General features: G+C 37.6%; 1 protein-coding gene across 2 annotated transcripts in view; it reads right to left on the minus strand.

Annotated features, from left to right (window-relative positions):
* LMBRD1 (LMBR1 domain containing 1) overlaps nt 1-23803 on the minus strand; it is a 122397-nt gene that overhangs the window by 73793 nt on the left and 24801 nt on the right. For both annotated transcript variants that reach the window (XM_043591731.1, XM_043591730.1), the window contains exons 4-6: nt 20622-20719; nt 18442-18509; nt 478-566 (exon numbers count right to left, since the gene is read on the minus strand). In XM_043591731.1, the coding sequence (XP_043447666.1) occupies nt 478-566; nt 18442-18509; nt 20622-20719 (255 nt within the window). The remainder of the gene's footprint in view (nt 1-477; nt 567-18441; nt 18510-20621; nt 20720-23803) is intronic.

The following is a 23803-nucleotide window of genomic DNA, read 5'->3' on the forward strand; positions in this document are numbered from 1 at the left end:
GGCGCCTGGGTGGCGCAGTCGGTTAAGCGTCCGACTTCAGCCAGGTCACGATCTTGCGGTCCGTGAGTTCGAGCCCCGCGTCAGGCTCTGGGCTGATGGCTCAGAGCCTGGAGCCTGTTTCCGATTCTGTGTATCCCTCTTTCTCTGCCCCTCCCCCGTTCATGCTCTGTCTCTCTCTGTCCCAAAAATAAATAAACGTTGAAAAAAAAAATTAAAAAAAAGACCTTCACTGCTAAAATTCTTTGAAGATCATATTTTTGTTTCAACTTGGTAACTGTATGAAGAGACTAACTACATAATAGCTAGAAGTAAGTCTTAACATCACATAGTTCCCAATTTTTCTAGCACACTTTTAACCACAAGTCAAAAGAGCTGTAAGGTTAAATTCTTAACACTATAAAAACAGACTACTCAGAAAAGTCCCAAGAGGTACAAAATATGTATTATTATGAGTGTGTTTTTAAAAAGAATACTTACGACTACTTCCAAGTTCTTCAAACAAGAATTTCACTTTTTCCCACTCTGTAGAATTTTTGTTATTTGGAACATTCAGAGGAACAAAAGCACTACAAAAAAGAAAATAATTCTGCTTAATGGTTTTAAAGATAAAAATTTGAATAAAAGGAAATGGTCTAAAATTCAATTTCTAGTAATTAAAAAAAATTTTTTCAATGTTTATTTACTTTTGAGAGACAGAGACAGAGTGTGAGCAGGGGAGGGGCAGAGAGAGAGGGAGACACAGAATCCGAAGCAGGCCCCAGGCCCTGAGCTGTCAGCACAGAGCCCGACACAGGGCTTGAACTCACAAGCTGTGACATCATGACCTGAGCCAAAGTTAGCTGCCCAACCAACTGAGCCACCCAGGTGCCCATCTAGTGATTTTTTTATACAAAGATTAACCTCCCCCACCACCACACACACATTAACAAACCAAATCTGCACCATGCACAGAGGGGTGTGGTAAGTTTCTTACATATGTGTTTACTACATTATAAATTTCTTTTAGTTTTATTACTGTATTCAGTATAATTAGTTTTCTTTGTAGTCCTATGTATTTTATTTTTTGCATTTAAAATATTTTGAGAAGAGGGCACCTAGGTGGCTCAAGTTGGTTAAGCATCTGACTCCTGATTTCGCCTCAGGTCATGATCTCAAGGTCATAAGATCATGCCCCTCTCTCCATTGGGGCTCCATGCTGGGCATGGGGCCTGCTTGAGTTTCTCTCTCTCCCTCTCCTTCTGTCTCTCCCTGGCTTGAAGGTGCTCTCTCTTGCTCTCTCAAAGTAAAGATAAGATAATTTTGAAAAGGAGACACGGGCTAAAAACCAAAAAGGCCATAATACAAAAAAGGTCAAGAATTTGTCTTAAATCAGAAGAACAGAATATATATAATGATTTCAACATATTTATATAAATAGAACAGAAATATATCAAAATAAATGGTAAATATCATGTTGTGAAGCTAGGGCAATTTCTACTCTCTTCTTAGCATTTTTTTTATGTCATTCAAGATTCTAACCAATACATATAATTAAAGTAGTTTCTATTTATTTTTCAATCCACAGTTGAAGGGGCATCATGGAAGTAACAGTGAGCTAGCTTCCTAGGACTTACTCTAGATGCTTAAACTGGGAGAAAATGGAAGACAGAGATGAAATAAACAAGAGAAAGAAAAGAGAAGGGAAGAGAAGGAAGAAGGTTGACAGTCACTTTAGTGCCTAACTCAGAAACAAGATTAAGGTAAAGGGCTGGGTATCCCTTAAATTGTACATGTAGAGAATCAAACAGGAATGTAAGAAATGACTCTAACACTACCTCCTTTCTAACCTAATTTAATTGTAAGCAAAGCACAAAGATCTATCCTCTTCTGTAAAGACGAAATACTAAATGAGTTCAACAATATATACAGTAAGGTATTCACTCTGATAATGTGTGCAAGTAAAACAAAGCAATCATTCTACTTTTCTGTTTTAAACCTTTACCCCTTGGTACTACTGATACTTTTTATTCTTATAAAAAGGTGAATGATCAGAGCATGTCAGGAGGTTATTTAAATTTTTAACTATTTGCATTGATGTCCATTTACTACACTCAATCTTGGAGACTTATTTCACACCACTTTCAGAAAGAAAAGTGACAAAATTAGAGCAATAAATGTAAAAAGTTCATTATTTGTTGCCCTGGCCATAAAATCAAAAAACAAATAAAAGTAGTCAAGTAGAATCAAAACATAAAAAAATAAACCTCTTGCAAATTATACTTCTATGATGATATTAACTTATTTATTTGCTTTTCAATTAAAGTATAAAGCAAGGAAGAAAAAACTATATAGTATCTATTTTATTTGGACAGAGTTTTTTCCAGATATATATATTTATTATATTTTAAAAAGTTTATTTTGAATTTGTAAGTTGGCAGTGACCAATTCTGTGAGTAGGAGGAAAAACTTCTGTGTTGCACAAAATATCACCTATAGTACTTAAACAGAAATATGTATTACAAATATCTAAAACTACTATTCATACTTAGAATATTTTTTATCTATGTCAGTTTTAGGTAAACAAAGGTTCTACCCAAAAGTAGAAGAAAATTAACTCTTAGTTGTTGATGACACTTACATATTCAAACTCCTGAGCTGGGTTCTTTAGCAGTTCAAATATTTTTTTTTTTAATTTTTTTTTTTTCCGACGTTTATTTATTTTTGGGACAGAGAGAGACAGAGCATGAACGGGGGAAGGGCAGAGAGAGAGGGAGACACAGAATCAGAAACAGGCTCCAGGCTCTGAGCCATCAGCCCAGAGCCCGACGCAGGGCTCGAACTCACAGGCCGCAAGATCGTGACCTGGCTGAAGTCGGACGCTCAACCGACTGCGCCACCCAGGCGCCCCAGCAGTTCAAATATTTAACAAAGAAACTTTCTAAAGTTTCTTTAGAAAACCAAAAAAAAAAAAAAAAAAAAAAAATTTAAAGTTCAAATGGCCCAAACTACTGTCAGGATGACTTCAGGAAAAATACTGATTGTGAAGAGATCCAGTAGAGTTAACATTTTAGCACTGATTTTTAGGTAGGAACTATAGGGAGTAACGAAAGCACAAACCCCAAACAGGTTCTCCTCAGTTAGGGGAATCTTGCCATCAGGACTGTATAATCTAAGAAACATTTGCAAAATACTTTCACATAAACTAAGATAAACATCTATAAGCAGAATTCAAGAGTTACAACTAAATTCATCTATATATCCTGGACAATAATATCCAAAACATTTAACAACCAATATGGCAAAGACATGAACCAGTCAACAGAGACACTGGCCTTAATTCTGGAAGACACTGCTGAACCAGGCTTTACCCTTTAAATGGGCCTAGGGTGGGGTAAGAAGACTCAAGAAGGCAGAGCAGCAGCTGACTCATATGGAACCGTTTCAACCTCTTAACCACCAGAAGGGGCAAACTAGTGTTCACCAGCCAAATGTCAGCCTATAGACAAAGATCTATGAAGAGAAAGGAGTTTCTCCTAACAGATGCAATGGCAACTAAAACTAAAGTCAGATGTGTCTGGAATATAAATACATCAATTTTGATGAGGAGGCAGCATTTAATAAGGTTATCAGCCATTTACTAAATGATGATGACACTAAAATAACCAACGAGTATAATGAGATTTGTGTGGTAGAAAGTACAGATATTTTCTTAATCTCAGTCTCTCCCCCCAAAAAAAAAAAAAAAAAAAAAATGCATACAGAGAATTTCAGCTTCCAAAGACACACCATACTAGATCAAGATGAGAACTGCGGCCTCATAAGGTTATAAATTTCTCTTACACTCTTAAAATAGTAAAACTGAAAAACTGCTTAGTAAAAATATTTTATACCCAATTTGACTCACTGTATTAGTTTAATACAGATTATCACTTAAAGGAAGAGACAATGGAAAGGCTAATGAATTTCAGTAGATATGAAACTGAAATGATAAACTCAGTAGAATAGAAAGTAAGATTTTCACATCTTACACTCAATCACCAAGTCATATTTATCTTCCAAATATTTTATCAGTTTCTTCCAGTCTGTTCTCTTTGTAACTACTCTAGTTTAGACCCTCATCTGTCAGCTGAACTATTACAATAATTACCTAACTGGTCTTCCTATCATTTATATTTCAATTCTCCAACCCAATTCCCAATTGCCCCTTTCAAATGCATCCTTCATGGTGTTGCAACTCTTAAAATAAATTCATATATAATTACTTTCATGCATTCACAAACATAAATGTATATACATCTTCACTGTCTTTCAACTGATCAGCAGGATAAAACTGGAAATTTCCTAAACATTGTATATAAAACCCAGAGTTCACCTACCTGGCTAATGCCATAGCCTGTCACCCACACAAATACCTGAAACGTCACAACATACTTTTTTTCAGTACTGTGAGAGTTTAAATTCACATTGTATGTTTTAGGTCATTCTTCAAATACTCCATGCTAACTACAGCCTCTCAGTTACCACAATGTTATGAACTCAGCTGGTCCCCCTAAAATTCATATGTTAAAGCCCTAATCACCAATTTAATGGCATTTGGATATCGAACCTTTAGGGAGGCAATTAAGGTTAAATGAGGTCCTACAGGTAAGGCTGTAATCCAACAGGATTGGTGTCCTTATAAGAAGAGGAAGAGACACTAGAGAGCTCTCTCTCCCCCTGCTAGCACAGAGTAAAGACCATGTGAGGACACAGTGAAAAGGTAGCTATCTACAAGTCAGGTATCCTCACCAAAAACCAAATGTGCTGACACCTTGATCATGGACTTTTAGCCTTCACAACTCCAGAACTGTGAGAAAATAAATGTTCACTGGGTAAGCTACCCAGTCTGTGCTATTTTGTTACCACAAAGTATATAGATTTTGATACCATAAAGTGGATTCCTACTGTAACAAATACCTAAAAATGTGGCTGTCTCTTTGAAATTCAGTAATGGGCAAAAGCTGGAAGAGTTTTAAGGTGCATGCCAGAAAAAGCCTAGGCTGCCCTGAAGGTGTGAAAAAAGAATAAAAGAAAAAAAAAAAAGTCCCAAATGGAGTCACTTGTGCTGAATCCCACCAATATTTAATACCTAACCTAATTGCAGTTGCAGCCTCTCCCAGGAGTGGAATTAAAAAAAATTTCTTAGAGCTCCTTTCTATTTGCTAGATGGATGCTGTCCAATTCATGAATTGCTGAATAAAGCCAACTAGATCTTCAAATTTACCCAGTGGAATTTTGTATTTTAACAAAGAGACTAGTGATAAAAAATATGGATGCTAAACACAATTCTAGGAACAACTGAAAAAAGAGCAACCATTGTTGTCTTAGAAAAGACATAGATCATCTCATGAATACAATGTTGGTAGAAATATGGCTGCTAAAGGTCATCCAGGTAAAATCTTAGCTAGAAATGAAGAGCATATTATTGGAAACTAAAAGAAAGAAGATAACATGTTATACAGTGACAAGGACTTTTGGGCTGAATTGTTTTGTGGTTCTATGAAAAGCAGAACTTTTAAGAGATGAAATTGGGTACTTAGCTGAGGAGGATTCTAAGCAAAGTGTTGAACAGCAGGCTGGTTTCTCCTTACGGTTTACAGAAAACTGAGAGAGGAGACAGGTAAGGTAAAGGAACTGTTAAGCAAAAAGGAACTGGCCCAAAAGTATTGTAAAAAATAATGAAGTCTGTTCTAAGATGGTGGCTGAACAGGCTGATAAGGAGATTAATAAGGGTGGAAACCACGGATTTAATCAGCCATCTCACCAGAAGCCAGGAACAATGGTGGGATGATACTAGCAGAAACACTGCCAATTTGACATAAAGGAACACAGATGGGACAAAATAAGGAAGGTTATGAGATTTGGGGGATTCACAGGACAGGATAACAGAATTATTTAGCTGAAAACGTGCTTTATCCTTCAAGAAAAAGTATCCAAAAGCAATTCAGTTATAATGAGGGCTGCCACTCCCACTATAGGCCCAGGGAAAAGGTTGCTTCCTCTTCTATTTCCTCAATTGTGGCCACAGGGCAACTGCTGCAAGGAGTCAAGGGAGCAGGACCTATGCCCAGAACTAAGAGGATAGGCCCAATACCTAGGGCCATAGTAGTGATTCTACTACCTACCCCTCAATGGACCTGGACAGTGGAGCATTCAACCAAGGATGATTATTCTTGAGCCTTAAGATCGAATAATTTGCCTTGTTAGGTTTTGGATTTGCATGGGATGCATAACCCTTTCATTCCTTCCAATTTATCCCTTTTAGAATAGAAACGTCCATCCTATGCCTGTCCTACCATTCTACCTTTGAGGCACAAAATTTGTCTGTTTTCACAAGTTCACTGCTAATGAAGAATTTTGACTCCTTTGACTCAGACGGATAAATCATACTTCGGGTCTCACCTATACTGGATTTAGAGGATATTTAGATGAGACTTTAGACCTACAATTGATGCTGAGTTAACACTTTGGGGGCTGCTGGGATGGGATGAATGTATTTCACATGTATGAAGGACATGAATTTTGGGGGGCCAGAGAACAGAATGTTATGGTCTGAATTTGTCCTCACAAAATCCCTATGTTGGAGCTCTAACCCCAAATGTGAAGGGTTTTGGATACAGGGCCTTCAGGAAGGTAATTACTTAAATGAGGTCATAATGGTGGGATCCTAGCCCCATGGAATTGAGTCCTTTAGGAAGAGGAAGAAACACCAGAGAGCACTCTCTCCCCGAGTGACAGCACAGAGGAAAGATCCTGTAGGACATGATCTGCAAACATCCTGATCACGGATTTCTAGTCTCTAGAACTATGAGAAAATAAATGTCTATTATTTACAGCACTCTGAAAAGACTAATACACTATACATGCTATTCAACTTTTTTATTTAGTCAGCTGATCAATTTCCATTCCTCAAACTTCAATTCAAATATTATTCCCTAGTAGGTCTTTCCTGATTCTTCAATGCAGAATTCCTATTATATGAATAGGAACTTGCTGGGGCACCTGGGTGGCTCAGCTGGTTAAGCGTCTGACTTCAGCTCAGGTCATGATCTCACAGTTGGTGAGTTAAAGCCCCACATCTGGCTCTGTGCTGACAGCTCAGAGCCTGGAGCCTGCTTTGGATTCTGTGTCTCCCCCTCTCTCTGCCTCTTCCCTGCTCATACTCTGTCTCTCTCTCTCTCTCTCTCTCTGTGTGTCTCTCTCTCAAAAATAAATAAAATGTTAGAAAAAAAAAAAAAGAATAGGAACTTGCCACTCCATCATCAAAACCTGGTACCTATCTCTTATTACAGCACTTAAATGTTATAACTCAAGTTATATATTTATGTCTCTCTCCCCAATGTGAACCTTGAGGAAATAGACAATGACCCTCCATCTTTATCCCCAAGACTTTGCACACTACCCAACAAAGTGCTCCAAAAATGTTAGTTGCATGAATTAAACCTCAGCAATGTTTTTTGTTTTTTTTTTTTTAATTTTTTTTTTCAACGTTTATTTATTTTTGGGACAGAGAGAGACAGAGCATGAACGGGGGAAGGGCAGAGAGAGAGGGAGACACAGAATCGGAAACAGGCTCCAGGCTCTGAGCCATCAGCCCAGAGCCCGACGCGGGGCTCGAACTCACAGACCGCGAGATCGTGACCTGGCTGAAGTCGGCCGCTTAACCGACTGTGCCACCCAGGCGCCCCGTGACCTCAGCAATGTTTTTGCCATAAAATTATCTACTGTTTTAAAAGAAAAAAAAAATCACTTAACAAAAATGAGGAGTAGGTCACCATCAAGAAAATTTCAGGAAACTTAGTCAATCACTTAACCTAAATGTATATACCTCATTCAAATGTGGTAATGAGAAGAACACTACCTTGGGTAACCAAAACAATTACTAGTCTTTTATTCACAAATTTCAGGCTTGTGAAATACAGGAGTCCACATATGTCCTTTTCTATCAGTGCTCTCAGCTAAAGATCTCAAATATCAATGAGAAAATAGAGGCCAATCAAAGAGGAATACTTTTATTTGCACACAAAACCTAAGAACCTACCTGTACCTCTTTTCATTTTTATCGTTCTTGTAACAATGGAGGAAATATCCTTCCACCTTAATCAAAGCCTTCCACCTGTATGGGTGCTTTTCTATGCCATTCTTTCTCACCTGTTATCCACCATGAGAGCCAACATTATCAATTCAATTACAAAAGGACCATAGTATTGAGAAAGGCAGGAGGTAGCACAGGGAGTAACACTTAGCAATTCTTCAGCTTATCTTTCATATTTTACAAAGGAAAAAAAAACCTCATTTTCTCATTGGAGCTAGATACTGCTATTGGAAGAGCAGAGACTAAACTCTGACTTTTCTAATGCTTAATCTAGTGGCTTACTCATCATCTCTTCCTGAATGCCTATAAAATGTACCATGAACTAAAACTGAGCTTCTGATACTCTTCCATCAAACCTGCTCCTCCTTCAGAAGTGCCTATCTCAGTTGATGACAACTTCACCTTTCTGTGTAGCAAAGAATTTGGCCTTGCCCAAAAAGAGGTGTGAATTTTGCCCATGGCTCCACCAGGTACCCAATTGTCATGCCTCATAGGAGTATCTTTATTTAGGGCAGGAGCTGGCAACACCCAATCTTAAGTCGTGGGCCAGAAAGACCAACCATATGATTTACGGTGGTGGACTCTAGGTCATATGGCATCCATTGACCTAGAGGCTGAGATAACTTTGTGGGCAATCAATCAATCAGACTTGTCTACATAATAGAGTCTCAATAAAAACTCTGAATGTTAAGGCTCATGTGAGTTTCCCTGGTTGGCAATACTCCACGTATACAGTCATACATCAATGCCAGAAGAGTTACATATCTTGAGGACAATGGAAGCTTCATATATGGAATCCTCCCAGACTCTATCTTATGCATCTCTTCTTTTGGTTGATTTTAACCTGTACTCACTTCTTATAATAAATGGTAACAATAAACATAACAGCTATCAGTGATTTATTTAAATCTTTCTAGAGAATTATGAAACCTAAGAATGGTTTTAGGAATTTCCCAAAGTTGCAGTTGGTGTTAAAAGTGAGAGAAATGTTCCTAAGACTTTGCAGTTTGGGGGCGCCAGGGTGGCGCAGTCGGTTAAGCGTCCGACTTCAGCAAGGTCACGATCTCGCGGGGTCCGTGAGTTCGAGCCCCGCGACGGGCTCTGGGCTGATGGGTCAGAGCCTGGAGCCTGTTTCCGATTCTGTGTCTCCCTCTCTCTCTGCCCCTCCCCCGTTCATGCTCTGTCTCTCTCTGTCCCAAAAATAAATAAACGTTGAAAAAAAAAATTTAAAAAAAAAAGACTTTGCAGTTTGGCTAAAAGTAGGTACACCCTCAATCTCTCTTTCTCTCACACCCTACCTATCTATCCTATCAGAATATCCTGCTGGGGAAGGCTGGAGGACAAAGGGAGGGAGAGCTGCTGAGCCCCCTGATAACAGAGCTCAGTTTGGTGGGGAACAAAGGCGCTCGCCAGCGCCATTTCCCCCGCCCATCCCCCAGCCGAAATCCCAAAGGGAACCGGTTCCTGCCAGGGAACTTGCTCGCTCCGCGCAAACACCCAACTCTGCGCTTCTGCGGAGCCAAACCTCCGGCAGCGGAGCTGACTCCCTCCCGCTGCCACAGGGCCCTTCCTGAAGTGGATCACCTAAGGAGAAGCGATCTAAGCCTGCCCCTCCTGCCCCCGAGCACCTTGCCTACCCACCCCAGCTAATACGCCAGATCCCCAGCATCACAAGCCTGGCAGGGTGCAAGTAGCCCAGACGAGCCACACCACCCCACAGTGAATCCCGCCCCTAGGAGAGGGGAAGAGAAGGCACACACCAGTCTGACTGTGGCCCCAGCAGTGGGCTGGGGGCAGACATCAGGTCTGACTGCGGCCCCGCCCACCAACTCCAGGTATACACCACAGCACAGGGGAAGTGCCCTGCAGGTCCTCACCACGCCAGGGACTATCCAAAATGACCAAGCGGAAGAACTCCCCTCAGAAGAATCTCCAGGAAATAACAACAGCTAATGAGCTGATCAAAAAGGATTTAAATAATATAACAGAAAGTGAATTTAGAATAATAGTCATAAAATTAATCGCTGGGCTTGAAAACAGTATACAGGACAGCAGAGAATCTCTTGCTACAGAGATCAAGGGACTAAGGAACAGTCACGAGGAGCTGAAAAACGCTTTAAACGAAATGCATAACAAAATGGAAACCACCACAGCTCGGCTTGAAGAGGCAGAGGAGAGAATAGGTGAACTAGAAGATAAAGTTATGGAAAAAGAGGAAGCTGAGAAAAAGAGAGATAAAAAAATCCAGGAGTATGAGGGGAAAATTAGAGAATTAAGTGATACACTAAAAAGAAATAATATACGCATAATTGGTATCCCAGAGGAGGAAGAGAGAGGGAAAGGTGCTGAAGGGGTACTTGAAGAAATCATAGCTGAGAACTTCCCTGAACTGGGGAAGGAAAAAGGCATTGAAATCCAAGAGGCACAGAGAACTCCCTTCAGACGTCACTTGAATCGATCTTCTGCACGACATATCATAGTGAAACTGGCAAAATACAAGGATAAAGAGAAAATTCTGAAAGCAGCAAGGGGTAAACGTGCCCTCACATATAAAGGGAGACCTATAAGACTCGTGACTGATCTCTCTTTTGAAACTTGGCAGGCCAGAAAGAATTGGCAAGAGATTTTCAGGGTGCTAGACAGAAAAAATATGCAGCCGAGAATCCTTTATCCAGCAAGTCTGTCATTTAGAATAGAAGGAGAGATAAAGGTCTTCCCAAACAAACAAAAACTGAAGGAATTTGTCACCACTAAACCAGCCCTACAAGAGATCCTAAGGGGGACCCTGTGAGACAAAGTCCCAGAGACATCACTATAAGCATAAAACATACAGACATCACAATGACTCTAAACCCGTATCTTTCTATAATAACACTGAATGTAAATGGATTAAATGCGCCAACCAAAAGACATAGGGTATCAGAATGGATAAAAAAACAAGACCCATCTATTTGCTGTCTACAAGAGACTCATTTTAGACCTGAGGACACCTTTAGATTGAGAGTGAGGGGATGGAGAACTATTTATCATGCGACTGGAAGCCAAAAGAAAGCTGGAGTAGCCATACTTATATCAGACAAACTAGACTTTAAATTAAAGGCTGTAACAAGAGATGAAGAAGGACATTATATAATAGTTACAGGGTCTATCCATCAGGAAGAGCTAACAATTATCAATGTCTATGCACCGAATACCGGAGCCCCCAAATATATAAAACAATTACTCATAAACATAAGCAACCTTATTGATAAGAATGTGGTCATTGCAGGGGACTTTAATACACCACTTACAGAAATGGATAGATCATCTAGACACACGGTCAATAAAGAAACAAGGGCCCTGAATGAGACATTGGATGAGATGGACTTGACAGATATATTTAGAACTCTGCATCCCAAAGCAACAGAATATACTTTCTTCTCGAGTGCACATGGAACATTCTCCAAGATAGATCATATACTGGGTCACAAAACAGCCCTTCATAAGTTTACAAGAATTGAAATTATACCATGCTTACTTTCAGACCACAATGCGATGAAGCTTGAAATCAACCACAGGAAAAAGTCTGGAAAACCTCCAAAAGCATGGAGGTTAAAGAACACCCTACTAACGAATGAGTGGGTCAACCAGGCAATTAGAGAAGAAATTAAAAAATATATGGAAACAAACGAAAATGAAAATACAACAATCCAAACGCTTTGGGACGCAGCAAAGGCAGTCCTGAGAGGAAAATACATTGCAATCCAGGCCTATCTCAAGAAACAAGAAAAATCCCAAATACAAAATCTAACAGCACACCTAAAGGAACTAGAAGCAGAACAGCAAAGGCAGCCTAAGCCCAGCAGAAGAAGAGAAATAATAAAGATCAGAGCAAAAATAAACAATATAGAAACTAAAAAAACTGTAGAGCAGATCAACGAAACCAAGAGTTGGTTTTTTGAAAAAATAAACAAAATTGACAAACCTCTAGCCAGGCTTCTCAAAAAGAAAAGGGAGATGACCCAAATAGATAAAATCATGAATGAAAATGGAATGATTACAACCAATCCCTCAGAGATACAAGCAATTATCAGGGAATACTATGAAAACTTATATGCCAACAAATTGGACAACCTGGAAGAAATGGACGAATTCCTGAACACCCACACGCTTCCAAAACTCAATCAGGAGGAAATAGAAAGCTTGAACAGACCCATAACCAGCGAAGAAATTGAATGAGTTATCAAAAATCTCCCAACAAATAAGAGTCCAGGACCAGATGGCTTCCCAGGGGAGTTCTACCAGACGTTTAAAGCAGACATAATACCTATCCTTCTCAAGCTATTCCAAGAAATAGAAAGGGAAGGAAAACTTCCAGACTCATTCTATGAAGCCAGTATTACTTTGATTCCTAAACCAGACAGAGACCCAGTAAAAAAAGAGAACTACAGGCCAATATCCCTGATGAATATGGATGCAAAAATTCTCAATAAGATACTAGCAAATCGAATTCAACGGCATATAAAAAGAATTATTCACCATGATCAAGTGGGATTCATTCCTGGGACGCAGGGCTGGTTCAACATTCGCAAATCAATCAACGTGATACATCACATTAACAAAAAAAGAGAGAAGAACCATATGATCCTGTCAATCGATGCAGAAAAGGCCTTCGACAAAATCCAGCACCCTTTCTTAATAAAAACCCTTGAGAAAGTCGGGATAGAAGGAACATACTTAAAGATCATAAAAGCCATTTATGAAAAGCCCACAGCTAACATCATCCTCAACGGGGAAAAACTGAAAGCTTTTTCCCTGAGATCAGGAACACGACAAGGATGCCCACTCTCACCGCTGCTGTTTAACATAGTGCTGGAAGTTCTAGCATCAGCAATCAGACAACAAAAGGAAATCAAAGGCATCAAAATTGGCAAAGATGAAGTCAAGCTTTCGCTTTTTGCAGATGACATGATATTATACATGGAAAATCCGATAGACTCCACCAAAAGTCTGCTAGAACTGATACAGGAATTCAGCAAAGTTGCAGGATACAAAATCAATGTACAGAAATCAGTTGCATTCTTATACACTAACAATGAAGCAACAGAAAGACAAATAAAGAAACTGATCCCATTCACAATTGCACCAAGAAGCATAAAATACCTAGGAATAAATCTAACCAAAGATGTAAAGGATCTGTATGCTGAAAACTATAGAAAGCTTCTGAAGGAAATTGAAGAAGATTTAAAGAAATGGAAAGACATTCCCTGCTCATGGATTGGAAAAATAAATATTGTCAAAATGTCAATACTACCCAAAGCTATCTACACATTCAATGCAATCCCAATCAAAATTGCACCAGCATTCTTCTCGAAACTAGAACAAGCCATCCTAAAATTCATATGGAACCACAAAAGGCCCCGAATAGCCAAAGGAATTTTGAAGAAGAAGACCAAAGCAGGAGGCATCACAATCCCAGACTTTAGCCTCTACTACAAAGCTGTCATCATCAAGACAGCATGGTATTGGCACAAAAACAGACACATAGACCAATGGAATAGAATAGAAACCCCAGAACTAGACCCACAAACGTATGGCCAACTCATCTTTGACAAAGCAGGAAAGAACATCCAATGGAAAAAAGACAGCCTCTTTAACAAATGGTGCTGGGAGAACTGGACAGCAACATGCAGAAGGTTGAAACTAGACCACTTTCTCACACCATTCACAAAAATAAACTCAAAATGGATAAAGGACCTGAATGTGAGACAGGAAACCATCAAAACCTTAGAGGAGAAAGCAGGAAAAGACCTCTCTGACCTCAGCCGTAGCAATCTCTTACTCGACACATCCCCAAAGGCAAGGGAATTAAAAGCAAAAGTGAATTCCTGGGACCTTATGAAGATAAAAAGCTTCTGCACAGCAAAGGAAACAACCAACAAAACTAAAAGGCAACCAACGGAATGGGAAAAGATATTTGCAAATGACATATCGGACAAAGGGCTAGTATCCAAAATCTATAAAGAGCTCACCAAACTCCACACCCGAAAAACAAATAACCCAGTGAAGAAATGGGCAGAAAACATGAATAGACACTTCTCTAAAGAAGACATCCGGATGGCCAACAGGCACATGAAAAGATGTTCAGCGTCTCTCCTTATCAGGGAAATACAAATCAAAACCACACTCAGGTATCACCTCACGCCAGTCAGAGTGGCCAAAATGAACAAATCAGGAGACTATAGATGCTGGAGAGGATGTGGAGAAACGGGAACCCTCTTGCACTGTTGGTGGGAATGCAAATTGGTGCAGCCGCTCTGGAAAGCAGTGTGGAGGTTCCTCAGAAAATTAAAAATAGACCTACCCTATGACCCAGCAATAGCACTGCTAGGAATTTATCCAAGGGATACAGGAGCACTGATGCATAGGGCCACTTGTACCCCAATGTTCATAGCAGCACTCTCAACAATAGCCAAATTATGGAAAGAGCCTAAATGTCCATCAACTGATGAATGGATAAAGAAATTGTGGTTTATATACACAATGGAATATTACATGGCAATGAGAAAAAATGAAATATGGCCTTTTGTAGCAACGTGGATGGAACTGGAGAGTGTGATGCTAAGTGAAATAAGCCATACAGAGAAAGACAGATACCATATGGTCTCACTCTTATGTGGATCCTGAGAAACTTAACAGGAACCCATGGGGGAGGGGAAGGAAAAAAAAAAAAAAAAGAGGTTAGAATGGGAGAGAGCCAAAGCATAAGAGACTGTTAAAAACTGAGAACAAACTGAGGGTTGATGGGGGGTGGGAGGGAGGAGAGGGTGGGTGATGGGTATTGAGGAGGGCACCTTTTGGGATGAGCACTGGGTGTTGTATGGAAACCAATTTGTCAATAAATTTCAGAAAAAAAAAAAAAATAAAGAGAAGAAATGAGTGGTTAGTTTCAAAAAAAAAAAAAAAAAAAGAATATCCTGCTGGCTCTTTCTCCAATGGCTACCATCATGCCTTGCCATCATGCTTCCTCACAGATCTCTTATTTCTACCCTTAGCCCCATAATGTCAAATCTCAAAACATGATCCAGGGATCCTTTTAAAATGTCAGATTATGTTCCTCAATAACAAAACCTCTCTAATAGCTTCTCATCTCTCCCACAAGAAATGTCAAAGTCCTAACAAAAGCCTATGATATCTTACTAAATTTGGCAGATCTAGTTACCTCTGACCCTAACTTCAGCTACTGCAGCCTTCATTCACTCCACTCCAGCCACACTAGTTTCCTCACTTTGTCTCAAACATGCCAGGGCTCAGGGCTGCCTCAGGGCTTTTCATCTGCTGGAATGCTCTTTCCCCCACAAATATTCATGGCTCTCTCACTTGCTTCAAATGTCTTCTCAAATATTAACTTCTCATCAGTGCCTTCCCTAACATTTCACAACCTCAACACAACCTATTTTTGTATATTTTCTTTCTCTGCCCCTCTAAGCCTCTCTTGAATGTATGCCATGAAGAAAAGGAGTTGTCTTTTCTGTTAAGTGCTGTTTCACCAGCACCTTGCACGGTATCTGCAACATAACTAGTACACAATAATATGTGGGAAAAAAGTGAATGTTACAGTCTTCAAAATGGCTGGTCAAACTGTCGCTTCTTGTTATTGGTATATTTGCAAGAAACATTTGCTTAACTTTTAGTATACTGCTTCTAAATAAATAAATGTTGGGGTGCCTGGGTGGCTCAGTTGGTTAAGCATCCAACTTCAGCTTAGGTCATGATCTCACAGTTTCTGAGTTCGAGCCCTGTGTTGGGCTGTGCTCACAGCTCAGAGCCTAGAGACTGCTTCAAATTCTGTGTCTTTATCTCTCTCTGCCCCATCCCCATTCATGCTCTGTCTCTGTCTTAAAAGTAAATAACACAGTAAAAAAAAAAAAAAAAAATTATAAATAAATAAATAAATGTCATCTAGAGATCTGTTAAAAATATCAGAATCGTGCAAAATGTTACTCTAAATGAGGATTGAAGGTAATCTGCCATGAAAACAATGAGTAAATTTAAAAATCTACTTCCGGGGGAGCCTGGATGGCTCAATCAGTTCAGTGTCCGACTCTTGATTTCAGCTCAGGTCATGATCCCAGGGTCATGGGATTGAGCCCTGTGTTGGACTCCTCGCTGAGCTTAAGATTTTCTCTCTCTCTCTCTCTCTCTCTCTCTCTCTCTGTCTTTCTCTCTCTCTCTCTCCCTACACTTATCCCCCACATTCAAGGTCTCTCTCTCTCTTAAACACACACACACACACACACACACACACACACACACACACACACACTTCGGATACCTTTTATCTGGGACAGATACTCTGGCTGTTATAAAGATTTGTGGTTTTACTGATGGTTCTCAGTTATGCTCTAAATCAGGAGCTGGCAAACTTCTGACTGCTGGTGTTTGTCAATAAAGTGTTATTAGAACTGAGCCACGTCCTTCTGTTTGCATATTGTCTACAACTACTATAGAGCTACAGTAAAGTTGAGCAGTTGCCACAAAAACCGTATCGACCTCTAACTTAAAAAACTACGCTTTAAGAAAGTGTGCTGGGGCACTAGGGTGGCTCAGTTGGTTAAGCGTCCAACTTTGGTTCAGGTTATGATCTCATGGTTCACGAGTTTGAGCCCCACGTCAGGCTCTGTGCTGACAGCTCAAAGCCTGGAGACTTCTTCAGATTCTGTGTTTCCCTCTTTCGCTGCACGTCTCCAGCTTGCACTGTCTCTTTCTCTCTCTCAAAAATAAATAAACATTAAAAAAACAAAAGTTTGGGGCATCTGGGTGGCTCAGTCTGTTAAGCATCCGATGTCAGCCCATCATGAACTCATGGTTCATGGGTCTGAGCCCTGCATCAGGCTCTGTGCTGACAGCTCAGAGCCTGGAGCCTGCTCTGCATTTTGTGTCTTCCTCTCTCTCTCTGCCCTTCTCCCACTCATGCTCTGTCTCTCAAAAATAAATAAACATTTAAAAAAAATTTTTTTTCAAGTTTGCTGATCTCTGTTCTGGATAATTTATGTTTCTAGAGAAGAGACTTTCACATTAACTTTCACATTAACATAACTGGCTTTTTTAAAAGGCCAAAAGACACTTAAAAAATATATTCAATACCTAAAATAAATAGAAAAACTGCTTAAAAAATGTTCTTTCAATAAGTACTCTTTTTTCATGACACATCAAGGCAGACAAAGAGTACTGGAAATATGCCTTGATTATAAAGCATTTGTGTTCTAAGAACTCAGAACAACAAAGGATTACTGACCAATTTTATTCCCACTACAAATTGCATTTGATAAATGCTACTTTTTATTTATTGAAGTTTCTGAGATCAAATTACAAAAGGGAACTTTTAAAAGCTTATTAGCACCTCACACATTTCCTAACATTAAAAAAAAAAAAAGAATCAAAACCTATTTTAATAAGGAGAAATGTCTTCCATTAACAAGGATAAATGTTTTCCAAAGAGAAAATGTTAAATGTATAAAAAAAATTGTAAAACTTTATTGATATTAAAACGTTAAGGAAGAAGATTTAAGAAAGGAACTCACTGACAAACATTAATTCAAAGATTTAGACTGATGCATTGGATTTGAAAAGATACACAGATGGGTTTTCATCAAAGAACTGTTTATAAAAATGGAAAAACTGCAAACATCATAAATGTCCAAGTAGTCGTCACTAGAAGATTAAATAAATTGTATCCTTTAACTTTCATCTTTTTTTTTAATGTTCATTTATTTATTTTGAGAGACAGAGGGAGAGTGTGAGCAGGGAAGAGGCAGAGAGAGAGAGAGAGAGAGAGAGAATCCCAAGCAGGCTCTGTACTGTCAGCACAGAGCCCAACACGAGGCTCAAGCTCACAAACCATGAGATCATGACCCAAGCCAAAATCAAGATTGGATGCTTAACCAAATGAGCCACCCAGGGGCCCCTAAATAAACTGTATCCTAAAAAGAGAATGCAATACTGTCAAAAATAATGAATCCACACTACTATCCTAAAGACATACCTAAAATATGTCAGCAAGTAGGTTATCAAGAATTACATAAAATGAAATCACATTTCTGTAAAACTATAACATGGAGGGCATGTGTATGGGGGGAAGGGCACTCTGCATGTATCTGAGCACATAAAAAAATGTCTAGGCAGAACAACACAGACAAAAATGGATAATTGTGGTTACTGCTTGGTGATGACATAAAAGGTGGTTTATTCTTTTTCTTATATTTTCTTTCTACATTTTTCTGAATGAGTCTTTATTATTTCCATTACATACTATTTCCATTTTCAGGGGGGAAAAAATCAAGACTTACCCAACTAAAAGAAGAAGTGCACAAATTACAGCAAATCCCAAAGTATACTTGAATGCTGTTTTAATTTGCTAGATGCCAAGGAGAAAAAGTATACCATTTAGTAAGACCTTTAAAATATAAAATATTCTTGCTACAGTGTAACAGTACTTTCATATCAAATGTACATTTATATTCAACTGCATAAAATTTCCTTGTTGAAAAAAAGAATCTTAAAATTTAATAAAAAACAATATATATGCTACATCATAAGTATCTCTGCAAACCATACTAGATTTTAAAATCTTTTCAATGATTAGACCTTATGAAAATCAGTACTCAAAAACATAATCAATTCTTCAGTGAGCATCATTAGTAAAATTATCAGAATATTTAATAAAATATTCCCCCAAACAGGAAGCAATCAGAATCTATAATACCTCTCCCCCAATTCATTGAAATGGGTTATAATAATTGCAATAAATATTTAATATGCATATGTGTGTATATACTTTATATATAAAATATGTATTTATATAAAACAAAAATATATAAAACATATATGTAAGTTTATAAGACACCTATCATTATCTTTGTTCAAAGACAAAGAAAAATACAAAGCTGGGTATTCTAAATATGAAAAGACAAGTTAACCTCAAAGAAAAGGTTAAATTGGTTAAAAAAAAAAAAAAATTTGTCTCTCAGCCTAATGAAGTGTCTAAAAATCACTTTTTAAAATTTAAATGCATGCTTCATATAAACGAATTCTTCACAAAGGACTTAAGACAGGCTTTAGGAAAAAAACTAAAGGTTAAGGAGGATCTTAAGATCAACCAAAGAGTTGGGGAAGATGAACTTTAGAACAAGTGAAAAGAGAAAGCATGTATCTCATTCAGTTTTTAACATTAATTTCCTAACCAGCCACTGTACCTTACATATGTTGGGTTTTCAAATAGAGTTACATAGGTATCTGCAAATAATTAATTTTGACTTTCTTTATAAATATTTAAACATCTTATTTTTTCTCTAACAAATTGTACTTTTTACCACTCAGGTAATCAGTTAAAATATTATGTACTTGCTCCTGATCTTAATGCAAATACTTTAAGGTTTTAATAAACCTGATTAAGCATAATTCTGGCTTTTGAGTGAAAACTGCATATATTTTCTTGTGCTTAATACAAAATATAACCAAGGTATAAAACAAATTCCTGTAACTCAATAAAAAGACAAAAGACATGCCTTTTATGCTGTTTTTTTCCCTTAAATCAGAAAAAAACTATTCAATTTTAGCAAATACCTTTCAACATACAATTTCTTTGACCTATTAAATTACTATATATTAATAGGTGTGCTGATTCCAAATTACCCATGTAATCTAGAGATGGGCCCAACTCAGTTATACTATATTAATGTATTTTTAAGATACCTCTGAATTAAATTTGGTAGTATTTCAGTTAAGATTTTTATACCAACATTAAGTGACAATGGTCTGAAATTTGGAACATGCATGTATGTTATATTTACCAGGTTTTTATATGAGTGTTATCCTGGATTAGTAAAAATTGTCTGCAAGTGTTCTTTACGTTCTAGAACAAGGGTCAGCAGACTGTCCTGTGGGCCCCATGTAGCCTGCTTCCTATTTTACTGGATCACATTATGCTCATTAAGTATTGTCTCTGGCTACTTCTACAGTACAAGAGCAAAAGTGAGTAGTTGAGACAGGGACTATATGGCCCACAAAGCCTAAAATGTTTACTCCGTGGCCTTTTGGGGAAAAAGTCTGCCAATCCCTGTTCTAGAACTGCTCTAAACAAGTCACATGTGGCTATTGAGCGCTAGATATATGGCTAGTTCAAACTGAGATGTGCTGTAATGTAAAATACATTTTATATTTCAAAGACTTCCTGTGAAAAAAGAAACTTAGTATCTCATTAATAATGTGTTTTGCCTCTATTTGAAATTATAATACTACTTGGAACCTATTACATCAAATACAACGTATCATTAAAAATAATTTCAACTGCTCCTTTTTACTTATTTTAATGTCACTATTAGAAAATTTGAAATTTCACACCTGGCTCACATTGTATTTCTATTAGACAACACAACTCTATAATAAATTCAAACAGTCATGTCATCCTCTGAGGAAATAATCTTTCCTCTTCCCCCTAAATTGGGACCTCTAAAATAAACATACTTACAGTGCATTTACTGGTATCATCATCATCCTTTTCTTCATAGTAGAAGTAGACAAAAGGGATCCAGAAGAACACACAGAATAATATAACAGAATATAAGGCTGTGGAAAGAAATAATAGACTGAGTTCTACAGAATACATTTGAACTTAATAATTGTTATACATATATTCTTATGTGTGTGTATATTAACATACAAATTAACTTAACAAAATTCACATTTACATACCAAATTTGCTCCCCCATCTGATCTTTATACCTGTAACTCTATGTTTATTTGTAATATCCAAATCAGCCTTTTCTGATCCCTGTTCCAAGAAATCAACAGCACCATCATAATTCAAATTAACTATGGGTCAATTTTCAGCAATAATAATGATAATAACTGTGCCTATAACAAGTGTGATGGCTAACATTTGAGCTCTTACTATGTACTCACCACAGTGCTAAGAACTTCCTATGAACCACCTCATTTAAGGGAATGTTAACTTTTATATTCCTTCCAACTTAAAATCAAGTAAAGTTGACAAAACATTTGCCAGTCACTCAAGTTAAAGAAACAGCTATAATTGATACTGTTCTTTTGGTACAAATAATTTCCTCAATCTAAGTTTAAAATATGTAGTGTTATAAAACTGACCTTACACAAATCAAAACTGAGAAAAGTTAAGAATGGTAAAACAGTAAAATCAAAGTTAACAGATACAAATTACTATTTATCTGCTTTAAAATAATACTAAAGATACTCTGACCCAGTAGCCAAAGTATTTTTTTAATTCAGTCTAAAACTTAAAATTTGAACAGCCAAAGTATATTTAACAACAAAAACAACATAAACAACTTTTAGAGGCTTCATAAACCTAAGAAACGTGTTTTTAAAATTTTCTGTGAATTTACACTTATTTGCATGTACATAAGTTCATGGAAAGAGGGACAATATAATTATACAAGACAATCACAGGATAATAATCATTATACTCCTTTGTAAAAAAAAGGATTTGTTAGTAATGTATAATATAACCTCAATTACTTTACTGTTGAAAGGAATGATTATATAAGTTATAGAATTTTTAAACATGATCTTAATACTTGCTAGCACTATCTCATTTATCTGGAGGCCACTTATGAAACAGCCCCCATGAAATGCAGCATAGCTATAAAACTCAGCAAACAGCCCTAAATAATCAATAGAAAAGTAAAAGGTGATTTTTATTGAGCAATCATAAAATAACTGTCAGCAAACTAAATTTGGGCACTACAGATGTTTAGTGAAATATATGCAGTCTTGCCACTCTGGAAAACAGTGTGGAGGTTCCTCAAAAAATTAAAAATAGATCTACCCGATGACCCAGCAATAGCACTGATAGGAATTTACCCAAGGGATATAGGAGTGCTGATGCACAGGGGCACGTGTACCCCAATGTTTATAGCAGCACTTTCAACAATAGCCAAACTATGAAATTCAGCCTAAATGTCCATCAACTGATGAATGGGTAAAGAAATTGTGGTTTATATACACAATGGAATACTACTTGGCAATGAGAAAGAATGAAATATGGCCGTTTGCAGCAACATGGATGGAACTGGAGAGTATTATGCTAAGTGAAATAAGTCACACAGAGAAAGACAGATACCATATGTTTTCACTCCTATGTGGATCCTGAGAAACTTAACAGAAGACTATGGGGGAAGGAGAGAGAAAAAAAAAAGTTAGAGAGGGAGGCAGTCAAACCATAGGAGGCTCTTGAAAACTGAGAACAATCTGAGGGTTGATGGGGGGTGGGTGATGGGTATTGAGGAGAGCACCTGCTGGGATGAGCACTGGGTATTATATGGAAACCAATTTGACAATAAATTTCATATTAAAAAAAAGAAATATATGCAGTCTTTTAATATTATGAGAAACTATTAATGGTAGTAACTCTTTAAGGGTAATGAACACTGGTGTTTCTATCACAAGATTGAGAATACAGTTAACCCCTGAATAATGTGGGTATTGAGGCACACTCCCTGCAGAGATGAAAATCTGCATATAACTTTTGGCTCCCCTAAATCTTAACTAATAGCCTAATCTTGACTGGAAGCCTTACTGATAACATAAACAGTCAATTAACACACAGTTTATATGTTACATGTATTATACAACACTTTCTTACATAACATCAGCTAGAGAAAAGAAAATGCTATTAAGAAAATCATAAGGAAAATACATTTATAGTACTGTACGGATCTATCAGAAAATATCCACATTAAGCGTAACTAACAGTTCAAACCTGTGTTGTTCAAGAATCAGCTATAGTTATTATTAATATTTCTATTATAAATCTAACAGCCAATGGAAATAACACATAATCCAAATGTAACCAAAATAAGTATTCTAAAAACTTCAAAATAAAGTAAAAATAAAAGGGACACAACTACAAATCACTCTAAATACTATTCTAATAATTATGATTAAAATAATCGAATAGGGACACCTGGGTGGATCAGTCGGTTAAGTGTTTGGACTCTAGATTTCGGCTCAGGTCATGATATCATGGTTATTGAGATTGAGCCCCTTTTTGAGCTCTGCCCTAATAGCTCAAAGAATCTGCTTGGGATTCTCTCTCTACCTCTCTCTGCCCCTGCCCCACTCAAATGATCAGGTGCATACACTATCTCAAAATATAAATAAATAAATAAATAAATAATCAATTAATCAAATAACTTATATAGAATAGGAGGAACCCTAAATTAGCATAACAGAGTTTAGTGGGCTGATAGCCACATCCCCCAAATTTTCATAAATTAACAGGTGCAATAAGGCTTGGCTTCACTCTCAGCATGTTGCTTATGTCTACTACTTGGTGGCTTATGCCTTTAGGTACCCAAACAGCCTATGGCTATTTCATAAACATTACTTGTATTCCTGAACTCCTGTGATCAATGATCTTGTAGCTACATAAGTTAACATCGTATTCAATTAGCATAACAAACTATAAAATTAATTCCTATAACTGATTAAAATACAAATAACCCATTTTTTAAAGTGGACAAAAGACAGACACTTCACCATGGAAGATATACAAAATGGCCAACAAGCACACTTTAAAAGGTCCTCATCGTTAGTCATCAAGAAGATGTCAATTAAACCGACAATGAGATACACATACCCAAAAGAACAGCTAAAATTAACCTGACAATACCA

Source organism: Prionailurus bengalensis, chromosome B2 (genome assembly GCF_016509475.1).
Source record: "Prionailurus bengalensis isolate Pbe53 chromosome B2, Fcat_Pben_1.1_paternal_pri, whole genome shotgun sequence".
Lineage (NCBI taxonomy): Eukaryota > Metazoa > Chordata > Mammalia > Carnivora > Felidae > Prionailurus > Prionailurus bengalensis.